General features: G+C 41.2%; 1 protein-coding gene across 7 annotated transcripts; it reads right to left on the reverse strand.

Moving 5' to 3' along the window:
* Positions 1 to 38: 38 nt before the first annotated feature.
* On the reverse strand, positions 39 to 18,012 carry pknox1.1 (pbx/knotted 1 homeobox 1.1). 7 transcript variants are annotated; one of them, XM_088082830.1, is made up of 12 exons: positions 17,929 to 18,012; positions 16,722 to 16,754; positions 15,676 to 15,788; positions 14,210 to 14,340; positions 13,398 to 13,569; positions 8,502 to 8,702; positions 6,619 to 6,772; positions 6,324 to 6,421; positions 6,021 to 6,149; positions 5,853 to 5,929; positions 3,738 to 3,904; positions 39 to 3,002 (listed from the first exon to the last, which is right to left on the reverse strand). In XM_088082830.1, exons 3-12 carry the CDS (start codon positions 15,724 to 15,726, stop codon positions 2,821 to 2,823), a joined length of 1,362 nt encoding a protein of 453 aa, XP_087938956.1. In that variant the 5' UTR covers positions 15,727 to 15,788; positions 16,722 to 16,754; positions 17,929 to 18,012; the 3' UTR covers positions 39 to 2,820. The 7 variants fall into 7 exon arrangements, with proteins under 7 accessions (XP_087938956.1, XP_087938957.1, XP_087938961.1 ...); XM_088082831.1 differs by lacking the exon at positions 17,929 to 18,012 and adding an exon at positions 17,545 to 17,654; XM_088082835.1 differs by lacking the exon at positions 16,722 to 16,754 and having other exon boundaries at positions 6,652 to 6,769; positions 17,929 to 18,003.
* Between the last annotated feature and the right edge of the window lie 167 nt (positions 18,013 to 18,179).

An 18,179-nucleotide genomic window follows, 5' to 3' on the forward strand; every position in this document is an offset into this window, starting at 1 on the left:
GGGGCAAAGCTGACGGGGCAAAGAGACGTTGCACAGCAGAGAGTTAGGCATTGTTTATTCCAAAATAGAAAGCTCTAAGGCAAAACAGACAAGAGAAAAGTGAACAACGCTTCATAAAAAGCAAGACAGACGCAAGTGAGGAACCGAGAGCTCAGCGAGGGCCCACCCACAGTCACTACACCCTCAGGCTGCATTAGATTAACCATTTCAAGTCTCAACTTTACAAGAGGGATATGATCCAGATTACTGCAACTATTGACAGAAAATGGTTGTACAGTACAGTTTTAGATATACTCAAACAAGAGGCACCCCAATTTGTGAAGTAATATCAATATATTGATAAAAAGATCAAATCTTTCACTACGTGTGTGTAGTGGCAGGGGGACCACCAGAGGCTGCAGCACTTAGTCCCAGTCCTTCAGGCAGACAATGAACAAGGAGCCCAACTTTCCACCGCTCTTTGTTTCCACCGCAGTAGCATGTACGTGTACATAAATAAAAGTTTAATGCGTGCAAAAAGTCCACTGCTTCTTGTTGATGATGGCGTTCATGTGTCTGTGGTGACTCAGACCCTTGTGATTGTGTGATTAGCATAGTGTTCTGGATTGTGCATTTAAGAAAGTACGCTACTACTGTAAAATGATTAAAAGATGTAATGTATGGTATACACAATGAGGGTAAAACTGGAGCTGTCTTTAAAAACATCTGAGCACTGCAGTCAAGTTACTGTGAAGGACAACTCTCCAGGGGTCTCATTTATAAACCAGTGCGTAGGATTCATACTCAAAGTCTATGTGCACACAGAAGCCCAAAATAACTTGCATTAAAAATATTCTAATATATAAAATAGTGCGTACGCCTTCAAGTCTGCAATTTCCTTTTATATATCCCAAATCAACATGGAATTGTCTGCAGGTGGAGCAGTCTCATATCCTCATTTCCCTCCACACAGCCACATTCAGAAATGTTGCACCTCATAAATGTTGATGGAAAGAAATGAGCCTGCTGATCAATGCATCTTTACGGTGTAACCGCAGTGATTATATGATTACGGTATCAGACTGACTGCTTCACATCTTGCCTAAATGATGGCAACAATCAGTGCTTTCCCTGGCCCTGGGATACCATCTGAAAATGAAAGTTTGATAGGTGAGCACTGTTTATTTCAGTGTTAATGTTGATCTTGGTTATCATGATTAGGACTCATAATGAAGATATGGAGTGTAATCACTGTGCAAGAGCTATCACTGGCTCTTTTTCCAGACAGTCCATATGTTCAGGTGGTGAGGATGTATGCAAGCTGACTGGCAAAAGGCAGAGTGTGTGAGGCAGCCACCACGGTGCCCCCTGTGAGCTCTGTGTGTGTGTGTACAGTCGTGCTCACTGCAGCCATTTTACACACAAAAACTACATGAAAACTTGAGTCCTTTTCGCTGGTATATGAACAGTATTAGGAGATATTCAACGCTGCTGACATTCTGTTCTGCGATTTTTTAAAAAAAGTTTGATATTCACAATTCAGCAGCTGAATGCTGCTTAATAGTAAAATTTAATTAATGTGAGACAAACATCACCATACATATTATGATTCATCCCACATTTAGTTTCTTCAGTCTGGCTTCAGTTCATAACCTCACCATCTGCATCGCCAATTTCCTGTCTCCAAAATGTCCACAAGCATGGGTCACTATCCCTACAGGTGCACACGTTCTCTCATCCAGTTTGTTTTTTCAGAGGCGTACGCCTCTTTCAGGGCTCGTTTTGTGCATACGCTATAGTTATAAATGAGACCCCAGATAACTGGGAAGTTGCAGTACACCGTAAAAATTATAATGATGCTTTATAGAAGCACACAAGTGTTCTGCAGTTTAGTGTCACTTTGACCCATTTCACCAACGGTCAGACTTTCTTTGTGCTTCTTAGCAAGAATTCTTGAGAAAAGAACACAGGTAAGGCCTTGTTAGTATTGTAAGTTTAAAACCAATTTAAATAGCAGTTTTCATCAGCATTCAATTCCTTTTTCTGTTTTTTAGAAAACTTCAAAGAACCCCGGAAAACAGGGTCGCTAGCTTTAATTATGAATCTGTACATAAATATTCCTTACAAAACAGGAGAACACAAAAATGAAACAAAAAACACTAATTTCGTATGTTTGTATATAAAAATAAGCATCTCTCCTTTTTTTTTTTTCTCCAATCTCTCCACTTGTGCTCTGCTCGGCCTGCAGGGGCCCGTGTGAGAGCCGTGGAGTCAGTCGCAAGAGTGCGCACATCTACTCAAAATACAAGCATGCAAAAAGTGAAGACAAACCCTTACAGATACAACTTTAAAACTGTTGGCATCCAAAATGAAAATTCAACTGGGGACGGGGAACAGAGGCCGAAAAAAAAATTAACAAATCAGTCAACATCTTTTTAACGGAGCATACAAACTTGCTTTGAGTGTTTTCAACACTTCTTTTCTTCTTCTGTTTGTTTGATTTAATCTTTTTGAGCTTAAATATACAAAAAAAAGTGCACTCGCATACATGAACTAAATCATTAAAAAACGGTTTCTGAAATGAAACTCCTGATGTACACACACGCAGCATAAACTGCCGTTCAGCAGGGTGGAGGGTTGGAAGAGTGCAGGACGGTTGTGTCCTGTAGTTTTGTGCTCTATGTAAACCTAATACGTGTGTGTGTGTGTGTGTGTGTGTGTGTGTATGTGTGTGTGTTTGTATTGTGATTCAGTGTGTGTTGGACAACACACATTCCATCTGCAGACCTATTTACACGTCTCGTGTGTATGTGTAGATCAGAGTGTGAGGGAGTGTGTCCTCTACTGCAATGAGTCGCTGTTGTCCAGGCCCAGCCCAGCCATGTCTGCGTCATCGTCCTCATCTCCGCTGTCCCCCGATTCATCTTCACTGTGGCCTCCCAACATCACCTGCTGTACCGCCAGTGTGGCGCCGTCTGACGTCAGGCTCTGCAGACCCTCCATGTTCATGGTCACCATCGTACCTGGTGTTGAGGGGAAACAGTTACTGACTAAACATCAGAGAACTCCTTCCTGCCAGGTTAGGCCTGAGAGCTGTTCCTCAGTCACGGCTCAGGTCAAAGGCTGATGGAACCCAAACTTTGGAACAGTTAGTATTCAATTTTTCCTCAACTCCAGAAAATAAATTTGCGGTTATTTTACATTATGTGGAAGGTTATCCATGAGAGATTGCTGTAACAATTATATTATTGCAACAAAAATGATTTTTACGAATTTCATGACTCACCAAAGGTGCTTTTACTTTGAAGCACCGGCTTGTCTCAGGACGGATGTGTTGATGTTTTTGCTGTAAACTTGAAACTTGTTGTAAACTAAATGTTCACGTTATAGTCATTTTATAGATCCCATGTGGAACAAGCTGCGATACATTAAGTACATTCGATATACTATCACCCACTGCTATTTTGAAATGGACGGAACTGACAGTTCACTTTAATCACATTTTGTGATTTCGTGTGACAACATGTAACAACACATGCTGAATTTTCCAGCTCTAAGCAAACAACTTTGTTCCCTCTCTGTTTCTCTTTAGATACATACATACACTCACACTGAAACGCAGGTCTTGTTTATACCACTTATTAGGATGTTGCTTCAGTGTAGCAGAAAAACAGGATATAGAGTATGTGATTATGATTTCTAGTTTAGTTTCTATTTCACTTGTATACAAACTGTACATAGAGAAGACTGCTGCGTACCATCTGGCATGGTAACTTGCTGCTGGCCGCCTCCCCCTCCAGCGATGGAGTCAGGCCAGAAGCGCTGCAGTGGCCGGTTCTGAGGTGTCTTCTTCTTGGCTTTTGGTGTCTCGGAGGAGCTAGCGTCCAACATGGGCTGCAGGATCCGCCTCCGTGCATTTATAAACCTAGAGACACAAACAATGCAGATCCAGAGTGTGCTTTTGTAGTTTCTTGCACTTTTACACCTCTAGTCCTGACAGTTTGAGATGAAAGCATCTCCCCCCAAAATTCAACAGGATGTCTGAGCCACTCTGTTATCCACTAAAGTCAGCCTTATTTTATGGGCAACATTATGAGGGTTGTTCAAAAGGTCAGGCATTTTTTTCAAACTTGTTAAAATTCAGTACACAAATTTCTTTTTCTTTTCTTTTTTTGATTATTTTTATGGGCTTTTTGCCTTTATTGATATGACAGATGGGGTGTGAAAGGGAGAGAGAGAGAGAGAATGACATACAGCAAAGGGCTGAGGCCAGAATCAAACCTGCAACCACTACAGTGAGGACGTAGCCTCTGTACATGGAGCGCCAACTCTACCAACTGAGCTATCGGGGGCCCCGGTAGACACATTTCTGTATAGGTCCTCTTGAGATTAATATTAAAAAAATGCTGTTTTCAGGAATTTCAGATCCACAGCAAATTTCAACATGATCACTGCTCTTAAGGGTTCATCAGAAGCAAAGAGCTGTCATAGAATTTCCGGTTTCAGAGGGAAAACCCCTCTAAACATCCACTAAAGACTGGAAAATGTGTACAAGCATGATGCCATTGACCAGAGCATTGATAATCTAATGTGTGTACCTGCTGGGTCCCCCGACAGCTGACGGAGGACCACAACAAGACTGCCAGGGTTAACTCCTGCACTCACCTCCCTGAACACCACCAGAGAGACCTTTCACCTTTCTGGGAAGAATCATCACTGTTTATCGATGTTGGAATTCAAGCCCCCCTTTATAGATAGACTACTACTCTCAAAAGAGGTGGAGACTATGTAGAGAAGTGGATTTGCAGTCCTTACATTTAGAGAATCGTTTTGATGAATGAGACATGTTGCTGCTTGTATTCATTTGGTTGTAATAAAGTTGGGAGCATTATGTTTTGAACATCCCTCGTACAGTACACCGAATCACTGTGATGTCACGCCAACAACAAATGTCACTTCTGGGTAAATAACAGGCCACTGTTTGGAATTGCAAAGATATGCAAATTTGGTAAACTTGTTTATTTCTGTTGTCATTTTACGCTGTAACTGGCTGTAACTGTAACATACAGAGATATGGAGTTAAACACAGTGGTCTGACATATCTGACATTTATGTTATGATTATTTGATGAATTGTGTTGCTCTGGTATTGTCTTTTATAAACCAAATTTACCACCACAGAAGCTCAGCACTGTCCTGCTGCGGATCAAGCCGCAGCAAAACACACGTTAGCCACCTAAAAAGAATTATATCAGTTTATGCGTACATTATATTTGAATACTGTCTCCTCTTAACCTTCCACAATAACTGATGGAGGCTGCAGTCCACCAGCAGCTCTGCTGTTCAGTGGAGTAAAATGACTGTTTTTCTCAGTGGAGTCTGGTGTTTTCGATGTAACGTGTTCAAATCCTCATTGGCAGGGGCTGTCTTATTGCAAGTTAAAAGGGTGAAAATATTATAAAAATAGCGTATATTACAGTGATATTGATTTTTTAAGTGGACATTAGGTGGCTTGAAACTAATCAATGAAGGCAGACTTTGCTCAGTGCCGCTTGACTTTATGTACATGACGTAGAGGTTTTCTACCCAGAAGACACTGTAAATAAACATTGTGATTCGGTCTATAAGATTGGGCAAACTACACAGAGATGTTTTTTTTGAGGATCTTCATGCAGAAGAAGCAGAAGCATAAATGGTTGATGGTTGACTTTAAAAGACAGCAGGTAAATTCTCATCTCTTGAGTCATGTGGGCAGATAATCAGCTGACACATGGGTGAGAAAACAGACTGACATGACAAATGTCCATGGCTGGACATGAACGCGAATGGTGCATTTTAATAGTACTGGATTGTGTGTTTGTGGACCAGACTCACCAGTTGTTGACCTGCAGAAGTGTCAGGTTTGTCTGAGTGGCAATCTGTTTCTTTTCATCCTCTGTTGGATATGGGTGCTACAGGAGGGAACAGCAGAAGCAGTGCCTCAGTGTTTTTGCCGAGGATGGAAGGGTTACATAGGCAAAGGTCGGAAGCACACAGACTCACCCCGATGTGCTGGAAGAGCCATGAACGCATGACATTGGTGGCGTGCTTGGGTAGAACACCACGTTTGTTCTTAGTTGAGTTGTCGTCGTGATTGAAGAGGTTCAAGTCCTGGTGAAACTGCAGCTGGAGCTGAGCAGAAACAAATTCATTGAGCCAACTCACTGCTTGTTTGTCATCAGCAACACCACCATGATCTGGTCAAATTCAAAGCCTTTCCATACTATATGAAAACAATTAGCCACGTAAGGAGCCACTGACTTGCAATACACACCATTCTCACAGTCACATTGAGAGATGTACAACCTGATTGTTTTGGACGCGTATTGTCCCGGGAGACAGAGCCTGTGTTACCACTTGGCCCTGAGGAGTGACGACTGTAACAGGCTGGAACACTGTGCCTCCTGGAATTAAAAAACACACACACACACACACACACACACACACACACACACAGACACACACAGACACACACAGACACACACACACTATGTGAATATAACCTGCTGCGCTGTAGAGATCATGCTGCAGAGAAAGCTCTGATCAGGTTGTTCCACTGGTACATGACAACATCTCAGCAGCAGTCACGACAGTTCAGTACCTGAAGAAGGGGTTGTATGCCATGGTGACATACCTGCGACCACCTGGGTGGGGTTGACGGCTGTCACGGTAACATTCCCTTGCTGCAGGGCTGACGCTGGCACCACAATTTGACCCTGGGGACTGATGGTCCCAGAGATAGAGCTGGGGGTCTGCTGAACATAGAACAGGCAACACAGAAAGAGCAGAAGTCTGTCAATTTTCGATGTTGATGGCTCTCCATGGCTCTAATTTTAAGCTGCATTGATTTTGAGCTTTCCAAGTATAGCAGGGGGAATGAAATAGGGTGAAATGCATTAAAGGCAAAGAACCCAAAACAACTCATCATTGTCTAGAATGAGACTTTTACTTCGAAGGCACCAGCAAATCCAGCTATTTGTGGTAGCAGATTCTCGAACCCAAAAGTATTTAGTGGTGATCCATCACAGTTAATTTTACTAATGAAAACAATGACAAAAAATGTTCCTCAACCTGTTTTTTCTTGACAAAGGCGAGATGCTGGCAAGTTAAAAATGGGTCTCTGATGATAAAAACTATGCCGAATTGTATGTTTTGTTTTTGTCAACAAGACAGGACTAAACTGTAAGTGGGGAGCAGAATTAGACGAGAGAACAGAATGATAAATGCCTTTATGAAACATATTATAAAATTGTTTTAAAGGTTGCAATTATTTAATAATGCCATATAACTGATACAAGATCGGAGGGTTGACAAGTTGGTAAACATTGTGAAATATTTGCCGCCAGAAGGTTTCCCTTGCCTGCAAAATACTCAGTAGAGCTCATGCACTGAGAGTGTAGCTGTGCTGTATGTAAAACAAGTGTGTGCTCGTGAATCATCCTTTAAATCTTGTCAATAACTGCTGGAGACATGCAAGTTTGTAAATGTGCAGAAATTATCTATAGTAGTAGAAAGAAAATTATATCTAAATGAAATTTTCAACATATGACACAAGCTGTCAACTTGGTTCCATTTTCTAATGTCATGTTTTAGCCTAATTCAACAGTATGCCCAAGGGATAATATTTTTTTTGTGGGCCGATATGGAGACTAGCACCACTCTGATTCCCTCATCAGAAAGCCTATGGGATTTTTCCATTGGATTTTGGATTGTTGCAGAAAATACGCTCTGTGGTAAACAAATGTTTAATTCTTTCACGTTTTGTTCAGCAGGATAATCTCCAACAATGAATATCACTTTTTGGCTGGACAGCAGCATGCAAGGCCAGCCCTATAAACGCAAAACTGAGCATCTGCAGCATCGGTTGCAGCTGTAAAACTGTGTTCGGCGCTGCTCAGCGTGATGACACTCTGTAGTCTCATTTAGCCATTTGATAGCATGCACCTTTTTTTGACACATAAAAGCTTCAGAGTTCACAGTGCGGTATTTACTGACATATTTCATGTCATAGAACAAAAAGTAAAAGTCTCTACAGCTTGTGTTAACCACAGACCTTATCAGAAATCTAAAAACCCATTCAAAAGCCCACTAACTTCCAGGCGAGGGGACCAGGAGTGCTAAAATGCTAACTTATTTCCAGGTTTTGGGACTCATTATTGAGGTACTCTATTAGTTTAAAGAGAAAAAACATCTTGACTAAAAATTTGTCAAAAAAAAATCAACTAAAATGTTGTTGTTGACTAAAACTTGATTATGTATAAAGGTCAATAGCAGCCACAGGTTTAATTCCAACCTGCGGCCCTTTGCTGTGTGTTGTACACTCTCTCTTCCACTTTCACACTAATGACTGTCCTCTCAAATAAAGGCAAAAGCCAAAACAATAATCTAACAGAAAAAAAGATTCTACTTTCAATCTATACTATAACTATTAAAACTAAAATAGAAGTAAAAATAGAATTAACAATGATGCATTCCAGTCCATACCGGAGTCTTTGTGGGTGAGAAGCCCTGGACCTGGCCTTGAACGGGGGAGTACGGGCTGCCCGGCTCTCCACTCAGCAGAGTCTCGCTGTTCATCTTGGTCTTAAGGCAAGCGATGTAGCGGCTGCAGAAGTCCTTACAAAGGTCACTCACCTTCTCCAGTTCCAGCAGGTGGATCCGCAACACCTGGATGGCTTTCACCATCTAAAGGACACAAACAGAGAGAAAAAGGTTTGTGGCAGTCTACAAAAGGAAAGCATCCTTTTAAAGCTGAATGTTTGTCTGTAATACCAATTTCCTACCAAAATTATTACGTTCACGTGGGTTTTTCAAACCCCGCTAAATATAGGTGATAGGCTTTATTTCCACTGCCAGTAAACACAATGCTCCAGCTGGCATATGGGTGTGTGTTCTTCTATTTATGTATCTCTTGCTTATTCAGTCTCTCTTTCAAACTTGGTGTAGACTAACTTGGAACAATGCTTAAGCTCAGCTTGGGATGAGACGGAGGGTAATAAGTGAAGGCATGTCATTGCATCTCGCCAGTTGAGGAGCTGAGATTACCACATTCATCGGAGTGCTGTGTTCCCATCAATGCCAATCGGAGCTGCAGGCAGTAAAAACCCGTGTCTACTGCAGTCATTTGACCCGGGTGTGAATGTTGATCGTACACATTTGCACTGCATTAAAGCCAGATGTTAGGAGGTTTTTTGTGCAGTGGGAATGAGGCTTAAGTATCTGGTGCCCACTTCTATCCCACAACAGTTCATCATTTTCACTCTTCTTAGATGTGCTGTTGCTTGCATGTGTTTCTGTATTTCACTTGTCTTTTTTCACACCTCCCTGTATAATGTATTATTGCAGGGTTTCTGCAAGGTTCACCATGTTACATTACAGACCTTTTAATAGAAATATATTTTAATTTCTTTCATGATCATACTGACCAAAGTATGTATATATAATATGATTGAACACAAATACTTCAAATTATTTGTCCTTTTACAAATTTAATGCAACCTAAATCTAAATAAGCAGTACAACAACTTGGTTTGAATCTGCACTTTCCCATAATTATCCACAATTGCCTCCTGGGGATCAATAAAGTTTTTCTCACTCTGATTAGACTATAAGCTTCCGAGCTGCTGTAGCTACCAGTAGTCAGAGTGCAGGTCTTATTATCCTGACTGACATGACTTCCTCCTGTTCTCTAAATCCACTGTCAAAACAAACAATGCCACTTTTGGTTTATAGGCATGTAACAAGGCAAGAATGATGTTTGTTCATCATCTGGGATGTGAAAACATCAAGCATCAGTCAGAGAAATATTAGTGTGCCTCCTGGTCACTGTTCAGTTACAAATGCAAGCACACCATCAAGCATCTCTCCTGATTGGCTGCTGTCAGCTGAAGAGTGGCTCACACTGGGCTGCAGCACAGGAGGTTGCACCAGCATATGCTTCCAAAGTAATTTAGCCAAATGTACAGCAGTCACCATCAGAGCAGCAAACACAAACAAGTCTTGCTGCCCTCCGTTTCCTTCGTCACTCTGTTTTTTTATTACAGTTGGTGGCATATGCATGTGTGTGTGGTTTGTAAAGGTTTATAGCCTGCCATGCTGCTATTCTGAGGTACTCAATGTGCAATGGTGCAGAAAAAACTTAAAGGTATAGATGACAAAAAGGAGCTGACTCACATTCTTTACCACTGACAATTCAAATCAATGTCTTGGGGCAGCCTTATTTAATACAAAACATTTTAATACAGATAAAGTCTTGGTGAGAAAATGAATTGATTTTTTTTTAAGACTTCAAGACCTGCAGGTGCACATTTAGGTAAGTATTATTACTTTCTTATTCATTACTCTGGATGCTCACTTGCCAACTGAAACAGATGTATAATCAGACAAAAGCTTTAACACAGACATATGACGTGGCCAGGGAGACAAAGTTTTCCAAAGTGGGCCCCTCATCTACACCCATCAGTCGGTGGGTTGGGGGTTCGTTATACTAACAAAAAAAAAAAAACAAACAGTACACAAAAATATTAAATACACTGTTTTGAAGGGACTGAACTATATTTATCAGAGTAGGGATGGCTGGGGAAAATGCTTGACCCTCCCTTCACCATAAATTACTACATTTCACAGTTTGGGGATATACTAAATGGTGTAATTTTGGCATTTTTTTTAAAGAAACCATGCCTTAAAAACCCAACCACTTTAAGCTAACTGTCCCTCCCCTGAGCCATATCAATTAACATTATTCACTCCCCAGTGTTGAAAAAAAATTGAAGTCCCTCACCTGTTTTGCACCACCCTATCCACTAACATGAGTAATGAACAGTTCCTAATGCCACTCTCTCCCTCGCCAAAATTTAGCGCAACTTTGGAGTGTTATTACACCTCCCTTCCTGACAACGTAGCATGGCGTGATCTGTACCAGCGTATGCTTTAGGCCTCACCTAGTTTCATATATCTGTGTCTTCACTGTAGCTTTAAAACTGAGCCTACTACAGCAGCTTTTATTTGTTAACGTTACTCTGCCTAACTCGTGTTCTCCCACTGTGCCTGTCACACTCTCAGCTGTGGAACACTGCATTTCTAAGTCAGAGGTCAAGGTCAGCTACAGCACAGTGCCCACGTTGTCTCTCAAGTCAGTTTCAGCAACTAAATGACAGTGATTCTGAGAAGGTACTGCGTTCTAATTAAAAGGTCAGAAGCAACAGCAGTGGACGGGGCTGCATCTCACCGTGCAGTCGAGGGTGAAGGTCAGTGACTAATGAGTGTGTGAGTGAGTTGGGAGGTTCCACTTTGGATTTATCTGTGAAATACCTCATATCCCTGTTTAAGTTTTGTCAAATACCTTAGAACTAAGTGTATCTATTTCAGTCATCTGCTTTTAATATTAGTCCAAAAAATTATCCTTCACTTGATATGAATAGAAGCTGAGGGGCCAAAAGTTACTGAAACTACAACAAGAAAATACCACCATTCATATCAAACTATGTTAAGAAGATTAAAAAATATATTTTACAACCTGCAAAACTTCCCTGTTTACTGTGTCAAAACCTGTTTCTCTTTTTCAAATGTAGTACTGTGACTTCTTCTGTTGTTTAGGAAGCTGTTCTATTCCGTCTTTTTGAATCGCTTATGATGCCAACTACATTGAATGGGAATTTAAACCTACACTTTCGACTTTGCTCCCATTTTTCACAGAATTGAGTCGAAGACCCTATGCACAAAAAAGACGTACGTATCTCAAATTTTGGTCATAAATTAGGTAAAATCTGTGATAATGAGCACTTTTCCTGTTCCAAGATAATCCATCCACGTGACAGGTGTGGCATATCAAGGTGCTGATTAAACAGCATCATTACTACACAGGCGTGCTTTGGGATGGGCACAGCACAAGTGCACTGCGCTTCGTGCAGCTTGATCACACAACACAATGCCAGAGATGATCCAAGTTTTGAAGGAGCCTGCCATTTACATGTTGACTGCAGGAATGTCCACCAGAGCTGCTGCCTGTGAACTGAATGTTCATTTCACATGTAAGCCCTTTCCAAGGTTGTTTCTGGGAATCTGACAGTAGACACAAAACCACAGACCACATGTAACCACACCAGCTCATGGCCTGGGGTGGTGGTTGTGCGTCTGACAGCTAAACAACAGGTATGACACTAGTTTAAGGTTAAAAAACTCCAACATTACACAATATAATAATCTGTATTCAGAGTTCTAAATGAGTCCAATTGTTGTGCGTCTAAAATGATAGGTGTCCTCACTATGGAGGAGATTTAAATTCTTCTGCTTCTGCAGGAAAGGGCTCCACTAGGGGGATGAGCTGCAGGGTGGCTCAAGCATTTGCGGATCACACTGAAATGGCTCAGCTCAGTCAATCAGCCCAATAATTGATGCAATCACAACATGGTAAAATCCTGGAGGGACTGATTAAAGGTATTCCAAACTCCTGAGCTGTTTGGTTTAATGACCTTTCTTTGCATTTCTGTGACATCACACAGATTGTGACATGTTTTCATTGTCACGCATAAATTATTACAGACATACAAACTACTCATAAAAACCTGACAAAGCCCTGTGAAACACCGCAGCATACTAACTCCAACAAATCTAACATTTAACGTGTATGTATTTACCTGTTCTCACAAACACTGAAATAACATTCACTATCTGCAAAAATAAATAAATAAATTTAATTAAATTTTAAAAAACAAATATCCGAATTCTGAAACCCTCTACATTTATAGGTCCTACTGAAAGAGACTCTCACTCCATCCTGTTTTTTTTTCTGATAATGTTTGTGTGCAGCCCTGTTCTGTGGACAATAAATGGGGATCAGACTTCACTCTGTATCTCTAGCGAACACGGAAATACAGCGAGTGCTGCTGGACGGAGCGGCGAGTGACAACAACCCCGCCCACATGTAAGAGTACTGTCTGTTGTGGAAATGCTAAACAGATCCAGGATCAAGGTTCATATTCATGGGTGTTACTTTTGGTTTCAAGGGTACAATACTGTAAGCCTTTGATGGAAATGATGCTTTAGAGTGCTCTTGTACTGTGAGCATCCCAAGGCACACCTGTGTAGTAATACCGCTGTTTAGTCAGCATGCTGATATGCTACACCTGTCAGCTGGATGGATTATCTTGGAAAAAGAAACATTCAGTAAAGATAATTTTAACTAATTTGCAAACAAAATTTAAGAAAATAAGTCTTTGTGGGAATCTCGGATCTTTTACTAAAACCTGTGAAAAATGGGAGCAAAACCAAAATCTTCCTCCACCAAAATGCTTGATGGAAATCAAAAAAAAGAAAAAGAAAAAGAAAAGCAACAACTGGAAATCTGAGAATTTCTCCCCCCGACATGCAGATGTAGCTCACCAGGTTGTCAAGTTCAGGGTCCTCACTGAAGAAGGGTTTGCCCTCCTTCTCTTGATTGCGGACAAAGTTCTCAATGTCCACATCGAAGCTGGCTGAGGTGATGCAATCAGAGCTCAGCGTGGACTGCTCACACTTTTCAAACAGCAGGGCCAAGAGAGGGAACAGGGGATGCCTGTGAAAGGTGTGCCAACACACAACGGACAGAAAAAGATGCTAAAATGAACACTCACTCCCAAGATCATATCATAATTTCTCTACAGGAAAAGAACATGGATACAAAAATGAGAAAAAACTGGAACATGAAATTAAGGGTATATAAAAAAAATGCTGACAGATATAGCATGTCAAAACAAAATGAAAGTAAGCTGCTGAATTTTGCTCCATCTACTGTATATCTATTATGAACTAAGACTACAACAACAGGCCTCTACAGTCTTCACTGCAGTACAGTAATGGATTACTAATAAAACCAGCTTTTTGTGAGACCATGTGACTTGTTTGTAGACACTTTCAGTCTAGACCTGTTTGTCTAGACTGTAAATGGGTAATGTAAACAAGAACTTAAGAAAACACAAGAAAGAAAAAACACACAACTTTTCACCATTCAAAAGCCAGCAAGCAATATTAAAGTCACATGAACAAAGGGGAGGACTCCTCACAGACACCATGTGATGTTTCCTAGTGATAGTTAAGTTTCTGGCTGATTTGAAAGTCAATGAGTTAAGACGGAAAAAGAAGGTCACAGATTAAGGAATAGAAAGTTCTTGTACAGGTTCTCTCTCATTAACAAACACACGCAGAATTAGCTCTACCGATATATGGAGGCTTTGTCCGCGTCCATGGGTGTCTGTGGCTCTGTGGGTGCCGGGCTGGACGCCTCTGCCAACGTCCCCTCAATAAACTTCTGCTCGGAATCGATGTCTACTTTTACCACACCTTGCATCTGCAGAAAAAAAGGGAGCAAAGAAGTGAAGAAAGAGAAAGAATGACAAAAACATAGAAACTGACAGAAGAGGTGAAGAGCAAGGCGGAGAATGAGAGACATAAAGACATCATGTGAAGACTGAGAACAGCCAGAGGGCAAAGCTTAACACAGAGCCTTCTTCAATATGAACCTTTGGAAAGTCATGAGTACACCATCTGAAAACCACTTTCATAAGTTATGCATTTTCATACAAGACTGAATTTGTTTTTTTAAAGAGTGTGATAAGCATTTTGAAGTGTGATCACACACAAGGCAGAGTAAGATATAGATAGTGCCAGGAGTTTTTAGTTCTGTGTTATCCGCCAGTACTCTGATCCAGACGGTTAATTGGTGTTGCACATAAATACTTTTGACCTGCATCTCCTGTTGTACGATGCAATTCCATGTGTGTCTGCATTTTGCCCTCAGGTCTCTTTGCATTGCTTTGTAAGCACACTATGGCTAGACTACATCAAGACAGTGTTAGGTTTCAATTACAATGCAGACCTAACACCACTTATCTGGTGATCTGATTGCAACTGAGAATATAATCCAGAACCTGTGTGTACACGTCACTGAATTTTAATAAAAGGACACATTAAAATGTGACTGTAGCCTCTGTGACGCTCCTCTTCCATTCAATTGGAGGCCAAATCTCACCCGTTTTCACACCAAGCCTGCCTACCCTTCCAGGAGTGTAAATCCCATCCCCAACCATGTGACTAAGACCAACAATGAATGAGATTTAGCGCAAAGTAGCTAAAAATAATCACTTGCTTGGGGTGGAAAATTTCTCATTAGTCATAGATCGTTCACAGCTCTCGACACCCCCAAATTTGGCACTTAAATAATGATGTTTTGTAAGCAATTTACATAAGCACAGACACAGAAATAGTGGCCAGAAAAAGAGCTTTGTACTGCATCAGTGTCTCTCATACAGTGATTTACTTGTGGTGGCCTGCCACAGACAGACAAGCACACTGCCAACAGATTACTAAAACTGATGTAATAGCATTAACATTGCCTGTGTTCTACTGTTACATGCATAAAGTGTTTCCCTTTGTTTGGCAATCCAAGCTGACTTATCACCACTAAAAATAACTGAAGGAGCTATGAGCAATGATCGCAGAATACTGAATTGTAGTCAGAGACATTTAGGTGTTGCTATTACAAACACTGTAAATTGTCACTGTTGCAGCTGAATATCTTTGGCAAACAAGTTCTTTTTTTGTTTTTTTTTAAAAAGGTGCAATTCAGCCAGTTGGAGCAGGTTGTGTAGGCCTCGAGGTCCAAAGCAAATTTCCTCTCACCCACCTGCTGCTCTCCCTTTGGGTACTTGTCTATGGAAACCGACTGGGCTGCCATCACGTTCACTGCAGATGCTGCAAACACTGGGGCATTATAGAGAGCACGGACAGGTGGCCAACCTACACAACACATAGTTTCAGTTAGACCACCTGGAGATGCCTCAGGTGTACGCACAAAAGCTCTTAATAATGCAACCGTCACTGTATCATAATAAAAGACTATAACTAGCTTTATCATAGGGATGCACAATAGTATTGGTAGGTCATTGGTATCGGCAGCTATTAAAAAAAAATACTAGAATTGGCCATCATGCTGATTTTTGCCAATATCACAAACTTTTTTTTTGACAAACTAAAAATGTACAAATCACCAACCCTATCACTAACCCTTTTTTTTTTTTTTACTGACAAACTAAAAATGTACAAATCACCAACCCTATCACTAACCTTATTTATTTATTTTTTTTACTGACAAACTAAAAATGTACAAAACACCAACCCAACATGTTTTTCTTATTTTGCACAATGAATAAATATTTCATACATTGAAAAGCATATTTCATGTCTCCATCTGCCGGTGGGCCACCACCATAAGAGTATGCATAATATGATGGTAATTCCACTACAGAGGAGGCTTGATGACCAATAAAATCACATGGGGAAAAAGTGGATATATTGAAATTGGTATCTGTTATCACACAAATTATTACAGTTGTTACATATCGGCATATCAGATGTTGGCACAACAAAAAAGAAAAAGAAAAAGAAAGAGCCAATATCGTGCATCCCTAATTTGAAAAGTGGGTTGGTTTGATTGAGTGAGAACAAACGAGCTCATTTTAATATTGCAAATAAGTGATGTTGAACATGAATGCTTATTAATGAAACATTAGGTTAGGTAAGCATCGATACTTATGATCAAATATGTCCTCCGAAATAACAATTAAAACTTTAGCTTTTGAGGGGCATGTAGGACAAAGGCATAAGTAACAGAAACATTACAGTATCATGTAAAAGTCACATTTGCAGTGTTCTGTGTCGACATGCACTCACGTCTGGGCAAAACATGGGAATGTAGGGGCACTTCTAGGGAGAAAAAAACAGGACTACGTGAACGTTGTATGAAAGGACTGCGTTTACTTATTTATTTTGATAAATCTCGAACTCATGAATCAGGATTTCTGTTCAGCCCACTCTTAAAACAAGAGGACATTGATAAACCGACACAGTGGTGTATTGTTTTAATAATAGTGAGCTTATGATAACGTTATCGTGCAACTGCCATAACACACCCACCACGATGAAGTTAGCTATTAGCCCCGTGCTAGCTGCCCACCGTTTGTGGCGGCAAGGAGAGATAAAAGTTTAAGAAAGCCTTCGGGCTAACATTAACCAACTATCCTCTAACTACAATAACGTTATAATGTTATTCGCAGACAAAGCAGCTCGGCGGTAGAAAGCCTGGTTTTTCCACAATTTTTAGCTAGTCTGGAACGTTAACGCCACATTGGCGTTAGCTCGGGGACTCAATCTAGGGTTTACCAAGAGAGCAAGCGTCCGGTCGGGTTACAGCTAACGTTACTAAGGTAGCTAACTGTTAACTTAAAAGTGTTTCGCGTGCTGGTACGGTGAGGCCAAATGTGACGCGCCATATTTAGCAAGGGGATCACTGCCAAAAAAACAAGCTAACTTGGCTAGCCAGGTACAAGAAAAGACCCCGCTGCGGATTGATACGAAACGAGTCATTTGCCCATATAACAAAACAGCTTGGAGAGCGTTAGCATTTTTGAATTATCATTTTAAATGAATATTCATTTCTTAACGGCTGTATACAGTAATTCGAATACAGTGATATTAAGAAGCATTGGCTGCACACCAGGCTAGCTCGGTTGATTCTCAAATCCTTCCCACATCAGTCAATCAATCAAGCGGGGACAGCTGCCCTCTCCTTCCCCTCCCCTCAGCGCTAACGTTACAACTGTCGGGCCTCGTTTCTAGCTCTCGCCCTTTGCATTTCCACAATCCTCCTCTGCCCCCAAAACGCCGACATATTTTTTTACCCCCCACCCCCCCTCCTCCCTTGTATACAGATTTTTTTTTTTATTCTTCCCGGAGCTCTGCCGCTTCTGCTTCCCTTCCAAAAACACCCTCCGCTGCCCTGACTAGGTCCGCGCTCCTCGCCCCGGGGCATTTTTGCGTGCGGCCCAGATTGTTTGATTGATAGGGAACGGAAAAAGAGGGATTTTGAGTGACAGCTTACCTGAGTGCCAATCTTCGTCACACTGACAAGCGGCTGCAGCAATCGGGACCCGCAGTTGTCGCGTTGCGTCATCGCGTAAGGGCACGCAGGGGCGCTCTGCTCATGAATATTTATGAGATGGGCGGAGACATGACGTCCTGCTGCCTGTCCCTCTGTGCCCTCCTGGGTTTTTTGCTTGGCAAACGCTATTCACTGCCCCCGTTTACACAACACATTTCTATGTGTATCTCCGGCTTTACACTCCTTTATGC

The sequence above is a fragment of the Plectropomus leopardus genome, chromosome 10 (genome assembly GCF_026936395.1).
Source record: "Plectropomus leopardus strain MGB_pleo_1.0 chromosome 10, ASM2693639v1, whole genome shotgun sequence".
In the NCBI taxonomy this organism is placed as follows: Eukaryota; Metazoa; Chordata; class Actinopteri; order Perciformes; family Serranidae; genus Plectropomus; species Plectropomus leopardus.